General features: G+C 37.7%; 2 protein-coding genes across 8 annotated transcripts in view; both read left to right on the forward strand.

Moving 5' to 3' along the window:
* Positions 1–684: 684 nt before the first annotated feature.
* On the forward strand, positions 685–15,489 carry arcn1a (archain 1a). Its single transcript, XM_083531921.1, has 10 exons — positions 685–1,051; positions 2,418–2,681; positions 2,951–3,130; positions 3,501–3,706; positions 5,726–5,890; positions 10,723–10,888; positions 11,193–11,340; positions 11,457–11,565; positions 11,679–11,883; positions 13,851–15,489. Exons 1-10 carry the CDS (start codon positions 1,049–1,051, stop codon positions 13,938–13,940), a joined length of 1,536 nt encoding a protein of 511 aa, XP_083388047.1. The 5' UTR covers positions 685–1,048; the 3' UTR covers positions 13,941–15,489.
* A 1,531-nt stretch (positions 15,490–17,020) lies between these two features.
* phldb1a (pleckstrin homology-like domain, family B, member 1a) overlaps positions 17,021–20,429 on the forward strand; it is a 49,597-nt gene continuing 46,188 nt past the window's right edge. For all 7 annotated transcript variants that reach the window (XM_083531703.1, XM_083531711.1, XM_083531716.1 and 4 more), the window contains exon 1: positions 17,021–17,299. In XM_083531703.1, the coding sequence (XP_083387829.1) occupies positions 17,222–17,299 (78 nt within the window). In that variant the 5' untranslated portion in view covers positions 17,021–17,221. The remainder of the gene's footprint in view (positions 17,300–20,429) is intronic.

Genomic DNA, 20,429 nt, shown 5'->3' on the forward strand with positions numbered 1-20,429 from the left:
TTCTGCAAGCCTTTCGGCTACTCATATAAAAGGGACTGGACTGACTGACTGACACACACACACAAATTAATTACTAAAAGAACTCATTGTGTTTGAACAAAATTGCTGTTTTGAACAAATTGCTGCCAAAAATAATTTCATTTAAATGTAGAGTATTTATTGTTATATTGACTGTTCATTTGCACTACACAAATCCTCTGTACTGGTCTGTGCTGCAGTGCCTCAGTGTCTACTCTCTGACTGTCCTATGTTTTTTAGGTTTTTTTGCACATGCACTTTACCTAGTGTCATAGTTAGGTTTGTGTTGTTTTGTGATCATTTGTGTTGCGTCATGTAGCATATTGGTCCTGGAAAAACGTTGTTTCGTTTCACTATGTACTGTACTGTATATGGTTGGAATGACAAATCCTACAACCTGTAAAATATATATATATATATATATATATATATATATATATATATATATATATATATATATATATATATATATATATATATATGTGTGTGTGTGTGTGTGTGTAGGTAGGTAGGTAGGTAAGTCTTATACAATAATTTGAAAAAAGATACAGTTGCTCTGGCTAAGACATCGGGTCATTCCTGGAGGTAAATTGTATGTTCATTAAGTTATAATTATGTATTTCTATAACTCTCTCGGGCCCAACCTCCTGCTCGGGTGTGTGACTGCTCCTTTATAACTAAGCGACCGACTCGCTGCTGATGCTGAATCTTCCACATATTCAACATTGGTCAAATCCCAAATCTCACATTGGTTTATGTACCAGCTCACTACACGTGTTGTTAAATAACGCACTGCGTAGTGCACTACAGGTTTAATTTGTCATTATTTGGGATGTAGCCAAAGTCTGATCGGCAACTTCCGGTTGGAGACGTGGCTTAGCGACGGTTCTGCCATATTGAGCCGCAGACGGGCTGCAACTGCTGCACAGCCGAAAACCTGCTTCATTCCGGTACGACGCTCATTATTTAAAACTGGACAGGACGGACTTTGGCGAAAGCGTAACGGCGTAGACGATTAAAGACGCTAAACATGGTGAGTCGGGCGTATTTTGCTGACTAATTATGCACCATGTATATAAATGAGACGTGTTTTGGGGATTCAGCAATACGCGCTATCGATAATGGGTGAAGCTAGCTGGCTAACCGAGCAACTGAATGGCCAGCAAGATGTCAGCAAGAGAAATAACATTTAAATGGCGAAACGTAATCATTTGCGAGTTCTTTCTGTTACTAATTTTCATTGGGGACGTTAATGTAGACTAAACCTGATATGAGTTGGCATCAGGTCCTGACATAAGGCCACAGCTTGTAACCTGCTAGCATAAGGGTGTTTTTTGCTAGTCGAAGAGTCGTGATTTGATGAGTTATTGAATTTTATCTCCCCTTACCAGCATTTATCATTTTGGTCATTCCAATATGTGCTGACACATGAAGAAATGAGAAACATGAATAATTCTGTGCTGTTTAAGCAGACGTCAGGTTAAACGTCATAATGATGGGACATATTGACGTCATATTAATGGGATAGTCAATATGCAAACATATATATTGTGTCACAAGACGTCAATAATCGAACAGTTATACCAGAGGTAACTCGGGTAACCTCCACATTATAGTCAAATTCTCAATCCTCGTAATTAAAGCAGATCTATATGATCATGATCCTGGATAATATTTTATAAAACTACTAATTTATTGATTGACATTTGCTGTATCACAGGACTCTACATGAATGAATGAACTGTGTACGTAAAGCCTGTGCTTTTTCTTTTTTTTTTTTTTATCAGTCATACCAACGTCGTGTTTAATTCAGTGCACCAAAATCCACATATGCACTGATAAACCACAAGGACGTTTTATTTCTGTGTGATTAGCAGAACTGGAAGTCCTGGAATTAATCTGTACGTTTGAAACACACAAACAAACACATACGTTTAACAGTGCGCTTAAAACAGCAGTCTTCAAGTCTGTTTGAGGAAGGTGTGGATGTGTGTTTTTTACTTTGGGCTGTTGAGTCAACTGTAATAAATTTGGCAGAGGGTTTGATCTAAATAGAGCTTCAATTTCTGCGAATTGTTTGCGATCAGCTGTTAAAGTCTGTACACAGGATGTTTAGTTCATTAATCCATCTCAAAGGATGTATGATGTATGTGTTCGCTTGTTAGGGTCACACAGTCAATTTACTGGCTGAAGAATTACTGTGATTTGTTTAAATAAATAAATAACAATAACCAGAATAAGTAAAGAATTATTTGCTTATTAATTATATTTGCTTAGCTGAAATTTCTCAATATACCAAAACCCCATTTGCAACTGAGATTGGGTTGTTCCACAAACAAAAGATTACTCACGTACATTATCAGGTCAGCTGCAATGATAGTCCTGATTTGCATTTGCAGGTGCTGTTGGCTGCAGCAGTGTGCACCAAGGCTGGAAAAGCTCTGGTCTCAAGGCAGTTTGTTGAGATGACACGGACACGCGTGGAGGGCCTGCTGGCTGCCTTTCCCAAGCTGATGAACACGGGCAAGCAGCACACATTTGTGGAGACGGAGAGCGTACGCTATGTCTACCAGCCTCTGGAGAAGCTCTATATGGTGCTGGTCACCACCAAGAACAGCAACATCCTAGAGGACCTGGAGACCCTCCGGCTTTTCTCACGAGTGGTATGTTGCTCTCTGAATGGCATAATTGCCACAAAATGCCCAAGCCTTATGTCAGGAAAATGGGTCGGGGTAAAGGGCTAATTTGGATGCCAGAAAAATGCATGCTTAAAGTGAAGAACTCATCCAGACCTACAGTATTATTACAAATGATACAAAGTATTATTGAAATTGTCTGATGGTTTTGGGTCTAGAAATTTGAGCCATCTAATTTTTTTACAACGTTAAACATTAATTTATGTTCACTGAAACCGAGTGTCATGGCTGTGCAGATTCCAGAGTACTGTCGCGTGCTGGAGGAAAGCGAGATCTCGGAGCACTGCTTCGACCTCATCTTTGCCTTTGACGAGATTGTCGCCCTTGGTTACAGAGAGAACGTCAATCTGGCACAGATCAGGACCTTCACTGAAATGGACTCGCACGAGGAGAAGGTGTTCCGTGCTGTTCGAGAGGTGAGAGACGGAGATAATGGAGAGGGAGGAATAGCAGCAATGTGTTATATGTAGCAGTAAGTAATCTGCTGATTCTGCATAGCTAAGCTATAAATGAGCTATCAGTCATATCCAAGAAAGCAAATTGGTGCCATCGCTGGATAATGTGCCCTGCGCCATCTGCTTAATTAGCACTTCTTGAAGCGTGACTTGTGCTGCATATTAAAGAAGCTTTCTTCTTTCCATCCCGTATTTCTTTTGATATAGATTTATTAAAAGCTTAAAAAAAACAGGGAGTGAATATTTATCTGACTTTAATTTATTTACAATTTTAAATAGTGCTATACACCTCAGATCATTTTAATTTAATATTTCCTTTGGATGTTTCCAGACCCAGGAGCGGGAGGCTAAGGCTGAAATGAGGCGAAAAGCAAAGGAGTTGCAGCAGGCACGGCGGGACGCTGAGCGTGGGAAAAAGTCTCCAGGTTTTGGTGGCTTTGGCAGCAGCAGCAGCAGCAGCAGCAGCAGTAGTACAACACTTATCACAGACACACTGGTTGAACCAGAGAAACCCAAACCCACTCCAGCACCCACCAGGTAACACAATTTTGTACAGCTAGGACTTTTTTGACAAAGCAATAAGTCTCAGCAAAAGAAATGCAGACAGAAGAACATTCATATCTATTGAGTGCATTTGTCACTTTTCTTGTTTGATTGCTATGAAGTCAAATATGCTATTTTACATTTTTTGCTGTGATGTGTTATGAATTTGTAATTTTTTTTATATGCAGAAAGCTTAAATCTTAAAGCTCACTTAATAGTTGCACATGTTCCTACATACCTACAAGTGGGCCAATAATTATATTTTAAATAGAAATTCAAAATAGTGTGAATGTAAAACTGTGCAATGTTTAAAAAGAAGTAGTCAAATAATTCATTAAATTAAATAAAATATATATCTATATATATAAAAGCAGTCAAATAATCCATTAAATTGTGGTCTATTGCTCAAATACGGCAGAGAAAAAAAAAAATTTTAAGAGTAAGAAACATATTGGTGGCAATTTATCTAAATTAAAAGCTTCTGAAACAAGATTTGTATGGAATTGTTGAACTTCCCATTCCACATTTTGTTCCCATTTGCTGTTACAATATGCTGGCACTCTTCTGGGAACATGTTTTGGAGTTTGCTTGTGATGCTCCATTCAGCTACAGGGACATTAGTAAAGTGTTTCATAGTGTTAAGGTTAGAGCTCTATAGCAGGTCGCTCAAGATCTTCCACTCGAACCCATGTAAACCATAGTTTCATGGTTTGTGCATGAGCATTGTTATTCTGGAACAGGTTTGGGTGTTGTAGTTCAAATGACAGGGAACTTAATGATTCCGCATCCAAAGACATCCTATACAATTGTGTGCCTTTTTGGTAACTATTCGGAAAATAACCACATATGGCAAGAAAGGTCAGGTGTCCTCAGGTGTAATTTAAATGCATTAAATCAACCCCATTTAATTAAAAATTACTAAACACATTTAATGCATTTAATTTCCATAGAAAGTGACAGTTTGATACTTTTGTCCATAAAGTGTTTGTACAGTTTAGCATCTTGCAATGTACAGTGCATACTTGATGCTTTAAGGTTTTTGAACTTCCCATTCCACTATTAGTTGTCATTTGCTGTTATAATAACTTCCACACTCCTGGGAAGATGTTCCATTAGATTATGGAAGGTATTTGTGGAGATTTGTGCTCATTTAGCCACAAGGGTTTTAGTAAAGTCAGGCATTGATGTAGGATGAAGAGTCCTAGGGTGCAGTCAGCGTTCAAAATGGGTTGAGGTCAGTCACCTTCACTTCAACTTGACCTGTTTTCTATTGTAAAGTTATGTAGTTGCAACAGTCCAATTAACCTCTTGCTCCTGTTTCTTTCATTAGCATTGTTGTTGTTGTTTTTTTAATTATTATTTATTTATTTTATTTAATGAAGGCGGCCAATTTAAGTTATACCAACTATTCTACAGTGTACTCAAATCTGATTGTTTGTTTTCAGTCTGGTTGCTCATGTTGGTGTAATAAATATCATTACCACACTCTTCATTGGATTCTACTGGCTGCACAAAACATTGCTGTATTTGATTATGACTATGATTAGAGTTCATCACATATAGAAAGTGACAGTTTGATGTTATTGAATCTGTGAAATTATATAAAAAAATTTAAAAGAAACGGTGACCTTGTTGCATGCAAACTGCAAGATGGATACATAGTAAATGTTTTGATTAAAAGGCTGTTTTATGAGACGCATAAACAAAAGGATAAGCACTTCTCTTCATTACCTTTTAAATGAAAGACACAACCGATGGTGACTTGGTCACATAAACTGGACAAGAACTCATTCTGTTCAGACTACATTAATACATTATAGGACACACATCTCAGAGCAGACTTGACCTGCCATTCTCATGCAACACATTTTTTTTATGTAGAGCTTCAGGTTATCTTGCAGTTTCTTTTATGCCTTTTTTCCCACAGTGGTAGAAATGTCTAGACTTCATGTTTCATGACAATTGAAGCCTTACTGTGCAACTAAATCTTTCACTACCTGTATTCTTCCTCAGGCCTAGCGGTCCCAGCAAAGCCCTCAAACTAGGGGCCAGGGGCAAAGAGGTGGATGACTTTGTGGATAAGCTGAAGTCAGAGGGTGAGAACATTATCCTGGCTGGTACTGGAAAAAAACCCTCTGAGGCCTCTAAATCTCTGCCTGCACCTGCTAACACAGAAAGGTAAGCTCTTGCTGCAGCTTTAGCTCTGCATTCTTTAACATAACAAGACCGTTTGCTTAAAGTGACTTGCATTTTTTTTTTAAACAAGTAGGAATTGTCTGAAGAGTAATTATACCTGAAAGAAATAGTAATTAGCTGCTGGTTTGTAGGGCTGCTGCAAGTGAATATAGTTTTTAAAAACGAGATAAACCTGTTCTTCTCAAGATAATAAGCTATATTCTAGAGGTCGCCCCATTGATCATTATTATGATTATTAGGCGGGTTCATTTGACTCACCAAATTGTGCGTGCACATGCTGCACTTGCATAAGAGAACATAACATAACATATAACATAATCTTCCTTAACAGCAGGGGCAGAAGTTTATAATCGGCATCCAAACAGTGAAAGGGGAAAAGCTAGGACTGTAAATATGTAAAGCAAGCAACGTTTCCACCTGTCGCAATCATTACTAATGGACTTGGCAGCTTTTTAGAATCATGTTTAAGTTGCAAAGACAATTACAAGAATGACAACAAGCGTGTTCTAGTGATTTTTAGTGTGCTCATTCACTAAGCTAATTAGCCAATTGGATTCTTTTTTCGCTCTCAACATCCATCACCGTATATATTTTATTGGTTATATATGATGCTACTTTTGGAGAGAGAATGAGGATAACATTCAGAGAGAAAATGAGAGTAACATTTAGAACTGTATTGTTTGTGAGCCTTTAACCAGCTGGGGTTCAGGCTAAAGGTAGGCACGGGTACAAAAACCTGGTAACCAGTGCACTGATTGAAGAGATTTGTGTTGTTCAATAAATGTATAATTTTAACATTTTTTTTGTATCCCGTCTTATTAATTAAGAATAAGATTTTATAAAATAAATGGGAAAAATAAAGAAAAGGGGCAAAATAAAAATCGTCTTTTCTGATTTCTAAATATCGGCATCGGACTGAGAAAAACCCATATTGGTCAGCCTTTAGTATATTGATATGGTTGTCTCAATAAATTGTAAAGATATGCATTTATAAATTTTGAAATATTTAATGAAACATCAAAACCCACCACATGTTTAAGTGGTTTTGAAGGGTCTATAAGGTACTATTAGTGCCATTGTGGAAGTTGCGGCCTTCGCCATCACCGTAATATACTTTGAAATCTGTAGTGTAAGTAAACTTGTTTTTATACACACACACTCTGCCTGTGAAACCTGTTTAACAGTGCTCGCTGTAAATGTAGTCAGTCTGCCTAAAGATGTTTGGAATCTTTTTGTTGTTGTTATAAATAAATTGTGGTTTCTAACAATTGATTTTTTTCCAGAACAAATTTTAATATTCTTACTTTCTGTGGTGAAAAGCAAAAAAAGCTGTCTAGTAAACATAGAGGGTGCTCGCATATTCTTTATGTATGTAAAAATTGTAAAGCACTCGTAAACAATTACTTTCACAGTGGCCTGCAAACACTTAAGTGATTGAACAACACTGAGGCTGTGTAAATGCAGATTTAGGCAGGACCTTTGGTTTTAGAAAGGTTTTAGTTTAGGTGAGAGACAGACACTGACAAGAATAAAATGAGGATGTTTATAATCGAAGCACAGAATATACTTTTGCGATTCTAAGCCTATAATTTTTTAACTTTTGGCAGTTGTTTCTCAAGTCACATGTAAGGGGACTTTGTTATAACTTTCATTTCAGGAAAGTCTGTAATTTTTGAAACAAAGAAAGAAACATTCATTCATTTTCTCGCGCTTATCCGTAATTCGGGTCACGGGGGCAGCAGTCTAAGCAGGCCCCCGCCTTCGACTGCTGCCCAATCCTCACAGCACCGTCCCTTACGGTCCCTCCTGCAGGTGGTGAGCCCACGGGAAGGCGGCCCCACGTCACGGACCTTGATAATTCCCTCGTAAGGAACACTTAAACCTTATTTTGCATTGAGTGCTCTGATACACAACATCCGAGATTCTCAATTCGATTCAGGTCTTGGAAATGTGAAGGCCACTCAGTGGTATCAATACCTTTTATCATCCAGAAACTGCCTACACACACTGGTCATGAGGCTGGGCATTGTCATGTACCAGGAGGAACCCAGGGCCCACTGTGCCAGCATAAGGGCAGAAAATGGCCCTGAGTATTTTATACCAGTAGCTAACAGAAGTAAAGGGTACTGTTGGTTAGCACACAGGGCTGTGCAACCCTCCTTAGATATTCCTCCAAAGGCCACGGCAAAACTGGTTATTCTGGAAGATGTTTGCAGGCAGCATAATGTACCCCACGGCATCTGCAGACATTTCCTTTATGCCACGTTTGTTTAGTGTGAACTTGCTCTCGTCTGTGAAGAGAATGGAATGCCAGTGGCAGACCTGCCAATTCTGATGTTTTATGCCACAATTTGACAAAACAAAAATAAACCATGGAGTCATGTTTATTAATAAAGTAAACTTAATCAATAAGTTTACTTATGCACGTAGGCACTTTTTGTAGTAGCATTATTTCTACAACAGAAATCTAATAATTTAGAATAGATTTTTTAGGTTCTTCCAAACACTGTTGCAGTTAAAGTTCCAAGTTGTTTGCGTTCACCCTTCTGTTCAGATAATCAAAAACCAACTTGATTGGGGATTAAGTCTAGAGATTTCATTCTGGAAATTCTGTCATTTGTAGCCTTCCATTTTGTTTTCTTCTAAGGTTGTTCTGACACAGGAGGTTTGTTTTTGTTATCTTGCTTTAAAATTTTTAACTCCTGACCACCCTAGTATATACAAACCCGATTCCAAAAAAGTTGGGACTGAGAAAATGTATAATTTTAAGGGGAAAATAAGTTGATTTTTAATTTCATGGCATCAACACATCTCAAAAAAGTTGGGACAAGGCCATGTTTACTACTGTGTGGCATCCCCTCTTCTTTTTATAACAGTTTGCAAATGTCTTGGGACTGAGGAGACAAGTTGCTCAAGTTTAGGAATAGGAATGTTGTTCCATTCTTGTCTAATACAGGCTTCTAGTTGCTCAACTGGCTAAGGTCTTCTTTGTCACATGATTCGCCAAATGTTTTCTATGTGTGAAAGATCTGGACTGCAGGCTGACCATTTCAGTACACGGATCCTTCTTCTACCCAGCCATGATGTTGTAATTGATGCGGTATGTGGTCTGGCATTGTCATGTTGGAAAATGCAAGGTCTTCCCTGAAAGAGACGACGTCTGGATGGAAGCATTTGTTGCTCTAGAACTTGGATTTACCTTTCAGCATTGATGGTGCATTTCCAGATGTGTAAGCTGCCCATGCCACACGCACCCATGCAACCCCATACCATCAGAGATGCAGACTTTTGAACTGAGCGCTGATGATAACTTGGGTAGTCCTTATCCTCTTTAGTCCGGATGACATGGCGTCCCAGTTTTCCAAATAGAACTTAAAATTTTAATTTGTCTGACCACAGAAGAGTTTTTCCACTTTGCCACAGTCCATTTTAAATGAGACTTGGCCCAGAGAAAACGCCTGTGCTTCTGGATCATGTTAAAATATGGCTTCTTTTTTGACCAATAGAGTTTTAGCCGGCAACAGCAAATGGCACGGTGGATTGTGTTCACCGACAATGTTTTCTGGAAGTATTCCTGAGCCATTACAGTAGCATTCCTGTATGTGATGCAGTGCCGTCTTAGGGCTCGAAGATTACTGGCATCCAGTATGGTTTTCTGACCTTGATCCTTACGCACAGAGATTGTTCCAGATTCTCTGAATCTTTGGATGATATTATGCACTGTAGATGATTATAACGTCAAACTCTTTGCAATTTTTCTCAGAGAAACTCCTTTCTTTTATTGCGCCACTTTTTTTCAACGCAGCATTGGGGGAGTTGGTGATCCTCTGCCGATCTTGACTTCTGAGAGACACTGCCACACTGAGAGGCTCTTTTTATAGCCAATCATATTGCCAATTGACCTAATAAGTTACAAATTGGTCCTCTAGCTGTTCCTTATATGTACATTTAACTTTTCTGGCCTCTTATTGCTACCTGTCCCAAATTTTTTGGAATGTGTAGCTCTCAATGAGCCAATATTTGGCATGACATTTTAGAATGTCTCACTTTCAACATTTGATATGTTATCAATATTTAATTGTAAATAAAATATAAGTTTATGAGATTTGTAAGTTATTGCATTCCTTTTTTTATTCACAATTTGTACAGTGTCCCAACTTTTTTTGGAATTGGGTTTGTACCAAAGGATACTGCATGGTGCTTTAATATACTGTGGTTGTAGTATTATTTGAGGGTACTGAGGTCGCCAAATTTGTTTCCAGCCAAAGAGTCCCAGACCATCACGCTTCATCCTTCATTTTTGACAGTTGGTGTCTCGTCTTTCGCCGCCTTTACAGCATACAAAAACCTGGTCAGAAACATGCCCACCAGTAGAAGCCTGCTGTAGGTTATTTTCTAAGGCTTTTCCTGCTCTTCCTCTCATAAAGAGCAGATATCAGTTCTGGTGTTGGTTTGTTGCCCTTTTATTCCTTATGACTACCATGACTACCTGTGCAAGTTGAGTGACAACCAACACAAATCCATCAGCAAGGATAAGGATTGTCTAAGGCCACCACCTGTAAAATCATTCCTTTTTTGGGTGTTGTCTTGCTGTTGCCTGTACAGTGCACTTTCATTTACAACAAAGAAGAGGAAACTGATTCACAATCACTTATGGTTTCCTAATTAGACAGATTTAATTTGACTTTGTATTGTACTATGAGGATTGTGTTCCCTAAACTTTTTGGAGCTTTTTTTTTTTTTTTTTTTTTTTTTTTTTTTTTAAATTGGCTATGAAGTAAGAGTCTGAGTGTTGTGCCCTCTGCTGGTTGCAGTGTGCATCTTCGGATAGAGGAAAAGATTTCGCTGACATGTGGTCGTGACGGAGGGCTACAAAACATGGAGATACTGGGCATGATCACTCTCCGGGTCTCTGAAGAGAAGAGCGGGCGTATCAGATTGCTTATCAATAACAATGATAAGAGAGGGATACAGTTACAGGTAGGCCTCTAAAACATCTGTATTTATTAAAAGTTCTCACCATGAAGATGTTTCTCACATTCACAGCATATACTGAGAATCCTATTGACATCCACCATTCATTAGTAAAGTAATTGAAGTTGCATGAATGGACGTATTAATACAAATGTTGAACGTATTTAGATATAACTGCATACCTGAAATCTACAAAGTGAACAGTCATTAAATATAAGTGGGTGCAGTGTGTGTGTGTGTGTGTGAGTATATGTGTGTGTATATAATGTCTGCTTTGCCAGTGAAGTAAAACATGATTCCACTTCAATAGACACACCCGAATGTGGATAAGAAGCTGTTTACCGCAGAGTCAGTAATTGGTCTGAAGAACCCAGAGAAGTCGTTCCCTCTAAACAACGACGTGGGAGTGCTGAAGTGGAGACTTCAGACCACAGATGAGACCCTTATCCCACTAACAAGTCAGTGCTCTCTTACCGTTTCATTAAAACAACAGTTCTGCCATTTTCTATATTTATTGTGTTTGACTGTAGAATAAGAGTAAGTAGATTGTAAGTAAATTTTTCTTCTCCATCAGTAAACTGCTGGCCATCAGAAAGTGGATCTAACTGTGATGTTAACATTGAGTATGAACTGCAGGAAGAATCGCTGGAGCTTAATGATGTTGTCATTTCAATCCCGATTCCGTAAGGCTGCCTAATAAAATTACATCCGTCAAGCATTCTATTTCTGATAAACTAATGGATTATTGACTGTGTCCTGCCACCTTCCATAATTTATGTGTTTGCAAATGCTACAGATCGGGCGTGGGAGCACCGGTGATTGGTGACTTGGACGGAGAGTATCGGCATGACAGCAGAAGGAATGTTCTGGAGTGGTGTCTGCCTGTGGTGGACATAAAGAACAAGACCGGCAGCCTGGAGTTCAGCATAGCCGGCCAGCCAAATGACTTCTTTCCTGTTAATGTATCTTTCATCTCTAAAGGGAACTACTGTGACATTCAGGTACAAAATAATGAAAACATGGTTTACAGTAAATTAATTGACTTCAGGAGGAGCAAATTTAATATCACAAGGATTATGTATTTAAACATATATATATATATATATATATATATATATATATATATATATATATATATATATATATATATATATATATATATATATATATATATATATATATATATATATATATAAAACGTACCTGTGTTGTTCAAGTTTTTAAATTTGACATTTCAGAAGCTTCCAATTACCCAACTTCTCCTAATGCACCCTTTTGGGTTTAAACCCCTCTAGGTTTTACACACACACACACACACACACACACACACACACACACACACACACACACACACACACACACTACATGGGGTACAGTAGAATGCCATTGAGGAATTTATGCAATGCTTAGATGCTCAGTTGAGACCAAACATTTCTATATAATAGTTGCCTGCTGTAAAATATATACTTGCAAATAATACTGCTTTAATGTTCTTTTTTTTAATATAAAATTAACTGCTTATTTTGGACAAAGTATTGGGAAATCTGTGTTTCTGTCAGCTTATATTAGGCAACGTGTTCTGCCAAGTAGATTGATTTTGAAATGAATGATTTGAGAAGTGAATGGCACAGTAGGTGATGTTTCTGCTGCTCAGCTCCCTACATTGCACCTGTGTGAATGAGTACACAAATACATGTGTACGTGGTTCCAGGGTGTATTTCAGCCATTGTGTTCCCCGGAGAGGCATCAGGATACAAGTGAAAGGAATGAATGCATGAGTTGAAGAAATATATCCCTAACTACAATTAATTATTACATACTACTAAAAGTATGTGAACAGTAGTTATAGAAAAGTGTCTAGATGTAGACTGGAGCATGTTTTACATCTGGCTGCACCATTAAGCAGAGCGAAAACATTTTGCATTCTAGTGTAATGATTTAGATTAAAATGAGCTTTACTCTTCTTTCATTTCACTGCTTACTATGACATGGTGAGGTTTAATTAATCAAATCCGAATGTGTAAGTAATGATTCATAATCTCAATTATGATGTGCTTATTTTAATCAAAGAAAGAGTAAGGTAGAATTCCTTGCCATTACCACACAACATAGATACAGTAAAGGGATAAAGAAATTCACTCAGAAAACAAGAAAGAAACCATTTTAACATTTGTGTATAAAATGAAAGGTAAGTAGATGTAAACGGATGGCTAATTCTTACCCACCTTTCTTTCCTAAGTAAATGTGATCTCACCTTTATTTAATTAAGTCCTGTACAACTTTAATCAGTCAGATGTAAAGAGCAAAAAAATAAATACAGGATCTCACAAAAGTGAGTGTACTGGGGAGCTGCAGTTCATTGAGGGAAACATGTATTCCAACATGTACTGTGACATTCTGAAGCAGAACGTGATGCCCTTCCTTCAGAAACTGGGACAAACGTCAGTTTTCCAACATGAAAACGGCCTCAAAAACACCGGCAAGAACTGCCTTGCTGGAAGCTAAAGGTGAAGTTGATTGAGTGGCCAAGTATGTCTCCATAACCCTATTGAGCACCTTTGAAGTATCCTTAAGTGGAACGTGGAGAAGCGCCAGGTGTCTAACATCCAGCTGCTCCGTGATGTCATGGAGTGGAAGAGGATCCCAGCAACAACCTGTGCAGCTCTGGTGAATTCCATGCCCAGAAGGATTAAAGCAGTGCTGGATAACAATGATGCTCACACAAAATATTGTCACTTAGGACACAGTTTTCACATGTTCATTTAGGGTGTACTCACTTTTGTTGCCAGCCTTTTTTTTTTTTTTTTTTTACTATAATGGCAAGCTGCACTTTGACTACTCTACTCTACTGCTGTTATGTTTTTCATCTATTAAACATGAGTTCTGTATTAAGGCACTGCTTTTCTGTCCTTCATCCTCCAGATCATTATTGACATATTACCTGTTTTTCCCCCTGCTCCTCTCACAGGCCGCTAAAGTGTATCAGGTGGACGGGAACAGTCCGGTGCGGTTCTCCACAGAAACGTCTTTCGTGGTCGACAAGTATGAAATTCTCTAGAGAACTCAACAAAAACTCTGAGACCAGCTTCGAAGAATTTCACACCCGTGGACTGACAGTAATATAAACAGTACAAGTTAGGGAGAGAAAGATATAGCATGAAAACAAGTCATCTTTTTGCCTTTACAGGACTTGAACCTTGCCCTTTCCAAAACGCAGAGAAACTTTTCCCAGTGGCTGGCAGTGTTTGCTTTATTTGTATCTTTGTACAAAAGTAAATAGTTCTATGAAGCGATTTGGATTGAGATCACGACCAAGAATGACGCAGCCAAACCAATCAGTTTAAAACCACATGGAGCTAAAAGGTGAATAATTTATACAAATTCACCAAGTTGTTTCTCGATTGTACAGATTATCGAGTTTTATTGAAGGTTTATCTCATTTAGCATTAAGAGTAAATTAGCCAGTGTCATGTTTTCTACTTGCTTCCATTTTTTTTGTCCTGAGGATTCTTCCCTGTCTGAAATCTCTTCACTGTTGTCTTTTTCCTGTCGTCAACGCATTGAGCCACCATTGTCCTATCTACTCCTCTCCTGCATTGGCAGGACCGTGTACTCTAAGATGGACCTCATTTATGTGTCTATGTATGTGATATTTTCTTATGCCCCTTCCCCCATGTATATTTCTTTGTGCTTGATTTTTTTATCTTTCTCATCTGCTATGAAGTGTCCTGCTGCACAAGTCTAAACTTGTATCTGGTTCATCTGCATTATCGCCTTTTGCTTATTTTATTATTTTTTTCCTGCAATCCGTAAGCCAGTGGCATGTTGGATGGCACTGAAATCTGTTTTCAGGGTCAGTTCTGTAATACTTTAGTAAACCTGCTTTTATGGTCATTATGAGTGAGGCAGTAATGCCATGATTTATTTGCATCGTTTTCTGCACTAGTGTTAGACAATACACAAGTTGTGGAGTTTGGAAGCCATCAGAGGTCATGTTCATTTATACTATAGAAAAAAGAGGGCCTGTAGTCGTGGTGACAGTTTCAGTCCACTGTTATGTACTGTTAGAATTGTTTGCATTAAATGTCCTTAAAGGACCGACAAACTACCTTAAATTGTCCTTGTTGAGTCAGATTTCACCTCAACAGCGTGTTAGACTTTAATCTTTTTTTTTCTTTGACTACCGTTAGAAGTTTGTGAGAAGACTACTTTGGCCATGTGTTAAAATTACCTCTGACCAGTTATGGAGTTCTGTCACCTGATCACATTATTTGTTGAAGAAGCCAAATTTGAACTCCACGTACGTCTTTACAAATGTATTTCAGTCCTGGCTAAACTTTTTTTCCCATTATGCACTAGGGTTTTGCATCAGTCGCGACACTTGAAGCTCTCTGTATTTATGCCTTGACTCTCTCGATTACTCCAAGAGGAGAAAAATGAAATGTTGAAGTTTGTTTGGTTGTTTTGTCTGTTTTGTTAATCATGTTGCAGGTGGGAAGTGGAAAAAAATCTATTTGAATTTTTTTTGTAACTGTAAAATAATGAATAGGGTAATGAGTAACATTCCAGTGTAAACTTATTAAAGAAATTATTAAAGTGTATAAAAACCTGATTGAAAAGCCTATTTATTATATTGTCTACTTTTAATATTTATAGCCAGTGTTTATTTGTTTTAATACTGGTGGTAATCACGGGCAAGCTATTTCCAATAGTGCGAGTCAAAAAGATGTTTCTTGTTATTTTATTGACGAGCCTCAACAAGTGCAACAATAGAGTTCAGAATAATTCTGTACTGTTTCGAAAGGCATCCTGAAAACAGACTGATTACTTAAGCTTTATTGTCCATATATATGTAAGGAAAGAAACAAGACTGTGCTGTTGTAGAGAAACAAAATTAACATGGTGACCTCGAAACTTATTCTTCCTCTAGAACCACAGCAAATTACCAACAATACCTATTGTTCAATTTCATAATGAGTGTTTACAGGTACATTTAATGATGTGGAATGTTGTAAAAAAAAAAAAAAAAGTTCCTGTCATCACATTTGCATCATAAACAGCATGGTTTCCTCAACAACTTCACCTCCTCCCTCTCTTTTTTTAAGTTTAAATACAGCTTCTGAGGCTACAAAGACACAAACCGTCTAAAAAATAAAATAATAATAATAAAAATAAAACTTTTTGAACCATAAAAAAAAAGTCTGTCCTAAAGACTTAAATAAATGTTTCGAAAACTGCGACACTGGAAACCCCTTACAGAAATCCACGCCTTATCAACAATCATAGATGTTAAATAGCCTGTTATTTTTGTGATTACATATGATATAAACTTTCAACTTCTGTCTGGGCTGCTGTTTTAGAAAAGTAATTAACACCTCTTAACCAATCACGATTGAGAGTTTAACAGCGTTGTACCATACGTCATTGTAACGTGTGCGCGCCTGTTTGTGTGTGTGACTGTTTGTGTGTCTCCTTCATGAGGACTGCTCATTCCACATTCACACAAAATTCCCTTTAATTGGATCCAGCAGTTATTTTGTTGTGTCTTTGTTCCATTTGTCACCAAAATCATTTAAATGATTTATTTTTTACACATTTGGAGAGCAAGGGAACAGATTTTTATCAGTTCAAGCATTTTTCCAGCATATTATGTCTAGCCAGAAAGGAGATGCGTGTGATAAAGTGGAGCATGTTGATGAGCTAGTGAGAAGTGTGTGTGTGTGTGTGTGTGTGTGTGTGTGTGTGTGTGTGTGGGGATGTGAGTAAGCGAGACAAAGAAAGCAACAAAAGCAAAAGCCACAGGGAATTGAAATCACTTGAGGCCTCAGAGGCGTCATAATCTCCCCAAGCTCTTGAAATCATTTTGGTTATTTATATAACAGCATCACCAAAAAAAAGGGACTTCCAGCTTGTGCAACAATTTCCTTGTTCTCTAAATCAAAATTGTATAAAGGTTTAAGCCTACACTTTATATATGAGCTTCTTAAAGTCCATCCTGAGTTCCCTTATTTGGAGTTGGGGAGGGGAGGGGAGGAAGGAGGAGGTGGGTCTGTCTTTTCATTTTTTCCTCCCAGTTTTAAATGAATCACTGTTCGTTCCACGTCACATTTCCTCCACACTGGCAAAAGAGCAAGTGGAGAAACTGACAGACGTACTCGCTGGAGCACATACTTTGTGTGCTTTTGGACTTTAACTTTACAGTAAAATATATAAGATGTGATGAAGATTTTGAACTTTCGTCAGGGTTAGAGTGGGTCCTTCTGAGGACGTTCTGTGGAGCTTATTTTTTTTACTGTAGAGCTGATGTTATTTGTATTTATTTATTAATTCCCATCCAAAATGAGTGTGCCTGCGATTTGCAACGGTTACAGTTTACACAAGAGTCCCACTGTGACTCCTAAAAGGGTTCGCTTTCAGGTAAGTAAAACTTTCTCTTGATTTTGTGCTGAATAGAATGTTATTTTATATTGTTATTAGTTGTGGTAACAGTAATATAATCATATACTGTTTATTGATTGGGTTAATGAGAACTACAATTTTTACACCATAATATATTTAACAGTTTTTGTAGCCATGGTTGTCGGATGAAGCATAGCCAGGGGAGATGCAGTTTTAAAAATATCAGCCATCGCTTTAAAGCCCTGAGATGTTATGTGAATAATATTAATTATCTCCTTTAAATGGCACCTGTCAATGGGTAGGATATTTTAGGCACCAAGTCATTTCTCAAAGCTGTGTATAAACTAAATAAACTAAATCTGGACAGGAATAAGGATCTGAATGCCCTCGATTATAACCAAATTGTGATTACTGGACAACTGGGTTTCTTTATGTGGTGTTTAGTACCTACTAATTTTAGTCCAAGGAAACTACTGCAGAACAGATTGCTGAAAAAGTTAATGCTGATGCCTGGTCATCACCAAAAGTACCTACAATGGGCACATGGGTACAACAGAACTGGACAATAGAGCAATGCAAGATGGTGACCTAGTCCATGGTCTTTCATAATGGACTGTTGAGGGTGTGTGTGTTGAGGGTGTTGCTTACCTGGGGAAGAAATGACACCAGGATCCTTAATGGGAAGAAAGGTATTTCAGTGAAGACTATGCTTTGGGAAATGTTCTGCTTGAAAACCTTGGAACTTCATTCATGTGAATGGTAATTTGACACCCACTGCCTATATAATGATTGTTGCAGATCAATGCACCCCTTCATAACAGTGGTCTCTTTTAGCAAGATATTGTGCCCGACCACACTGCTAAACTTTTCAGGAATGGTTTGAAGAACATAAAAAGGAGTGTAGGAGGTACTGTCAAACAAATCTGATCTATTTAGGCCCAACCTTGGAACTAACAGAACATAAACTCTCTTGGTGGCAGAGACCAAAGCACACCTTCAGAGGTCTTTTGGAGACCACACCTTGTTGTTCTTGTGGCACAAGAGGGAACTTTACAATACTAGGCAGGTGTTTTTAATGTTACGTTGTGTATATACTGATTATATATATATATATATATATATATATATATATATATATATATATATATATATATATATATATATATATATATATTTATATATATTTGATAATTTAATACTATTTTTTTTTTACAGTTTGATGGTTCCGTGTAAATTGTAACCTGAACAATGTATTTTTATGCATTTTAGTCTCATAGATGTGTATAACTGACACATACCTTCACTTGCAAAGAGATGAGATAAGTTTTATCAGAGACCCTGAGAAGTATAAAGCGCTCTGTTCATTTAACTGCAGTACTGCTAAGTGACCACACAGGGGAGTATTCCCCCAAATAATTGGACCTGTTAGTTTTACTGATAGACTAATTTCAATCCAGTTCGCTTTAATAAAGTGGAGAAAGTAGCTTTCCTCCCCCCAAATTTATTTTAACCTTTCGTCTCTTACTTCCGCCCACCGTGATCCGGCGCACTTTCAACTTTTAATTAGCGCCTTTATCTATTAGTTTTGAGCGTTAACGGAGAATGGAGAGAAAGCGAGGCTTTGAACAGATAAAAGGCCTGCCTTCTGTTAGGATCTTAGCCCTCGGGTGCACCTAAATAAAGTGTTAGTGAGATCTAATCCAGTCACATTTGCGATAGAGAATGAAGAGAATGCTAGGAAGACTAAAATGGCAATACACTTTTTATTTTTTATTAAAAATATCATGATAGGCAAAAGCAGCATTATCGTTATTATTTACCCACAAGCCCTGAAAATAAACAATTGCATCACCAATTTTTCTCAGTGAAAAAAAAAAAAGAAATGTGGTATTTATCTCGAACTTAACCAGACCTTCGACTTGCTACATGCCTGCTCTTCATGTAGTCTTGTAAATGGACCCCCTTGTATGTTATAGTCATTGTTTCACAATTAAAAATTTGAGGTTTTTTGTAGCATTTTTCATTAATCTGACACACTGAATGGCCCCACTGGTATTTTCAACTGACATTCAGCACTGTATAAAGACCACTGGTGAACTCCATGGTCAAAGAAAGCTGTGAAAGTGCCCACTAGGGTGCCAGGAAAATAGAAAAAACATGATGCAATCCCTGTAAATGATGATGTAGCTCCTTATAGGGGGCCCCTATGTCTGAGAAATCATGATAAAGTGCCCTCTATGGTACCTTCTAGTGAAAGAAATGAAATGGCACACTCCCTGTTTTCTCAGCATGCCCTGAGAAAACAAAGTGCTTAACCATCCAGCAGGAAAAATGTGATGATTTGCAGTCAAGTGGGTCTTTACAGCAAAAAGAATTTGATAAAGTGCCCTTAAAGTGAGGAAAAGGGTTAAAGAATTGCCTTTTAGGGTTTTTTTTCCAGAAGAGAAAACGTGTTCCCCTTACATTAAAAATACCCTTTAAGTAAGTGCCCTCTAGGATGGCTTTTCGCACATACATAACAACATTAGTCAACAGTGTGTAAACAAAGTTAAGGAGCTAAATATAGAAATCATTTTATGTAAAAACTTTAAAAAACAGTTTTATAAATTCACAATCCAGACTTGTTTGTCATTGAAAATCCCTCCACCCTGTTTTACCACATAGTTTAACCCAAGCAATGTATACTCCAGACATGAGTGGGCAGAATGGCTGAAGTGTGTGTGTGTGTGTGTGTGTGTGTGTGTGTGTGTGTAAAAGAGTGTGTGTCAGGGCATCTAAACCACAATGACAACACAGGCAGCTTGGATACATAACACCAACAGAGTGTGTATGTCCAAAACCCCACAAGTTCCTAGTTTCATCATTTTCATTATTATTTCTGTCTGCAGTTCTCTTATGTCCTATCTTATGTATTCATTCATTCATTCATTTATTCATTCATTCATTTGATTAATGACATATAAATGAATAATGCTAATTTCCATTTCTTTATCAAAATCTATCTCCAGATTTTGCTTTCAGTATTAGGTGTTATTCATTTCCCTCAGTACTCCTTAAACAATATAACATACTGGATCTGGAATTATGTCCAATGTTACAGAAAGTTGTGATACCTGAGAATATTTAGTCACAGAACCTGTTAGGCTTA

The sequence above is a fragment of the Silurus aristotelis genome (genome assembly GCF_946808225.1).
Source record: "Silurus aristotelis genome assembly, chromosome: 26".
In the NCBI taxonomy this organism is placed as follows: Eukaryota; Metazoa; Chordata; class Actinopteri; order Siluriformes; family Siluridae; genus Silurus; species Silurus aristotelis.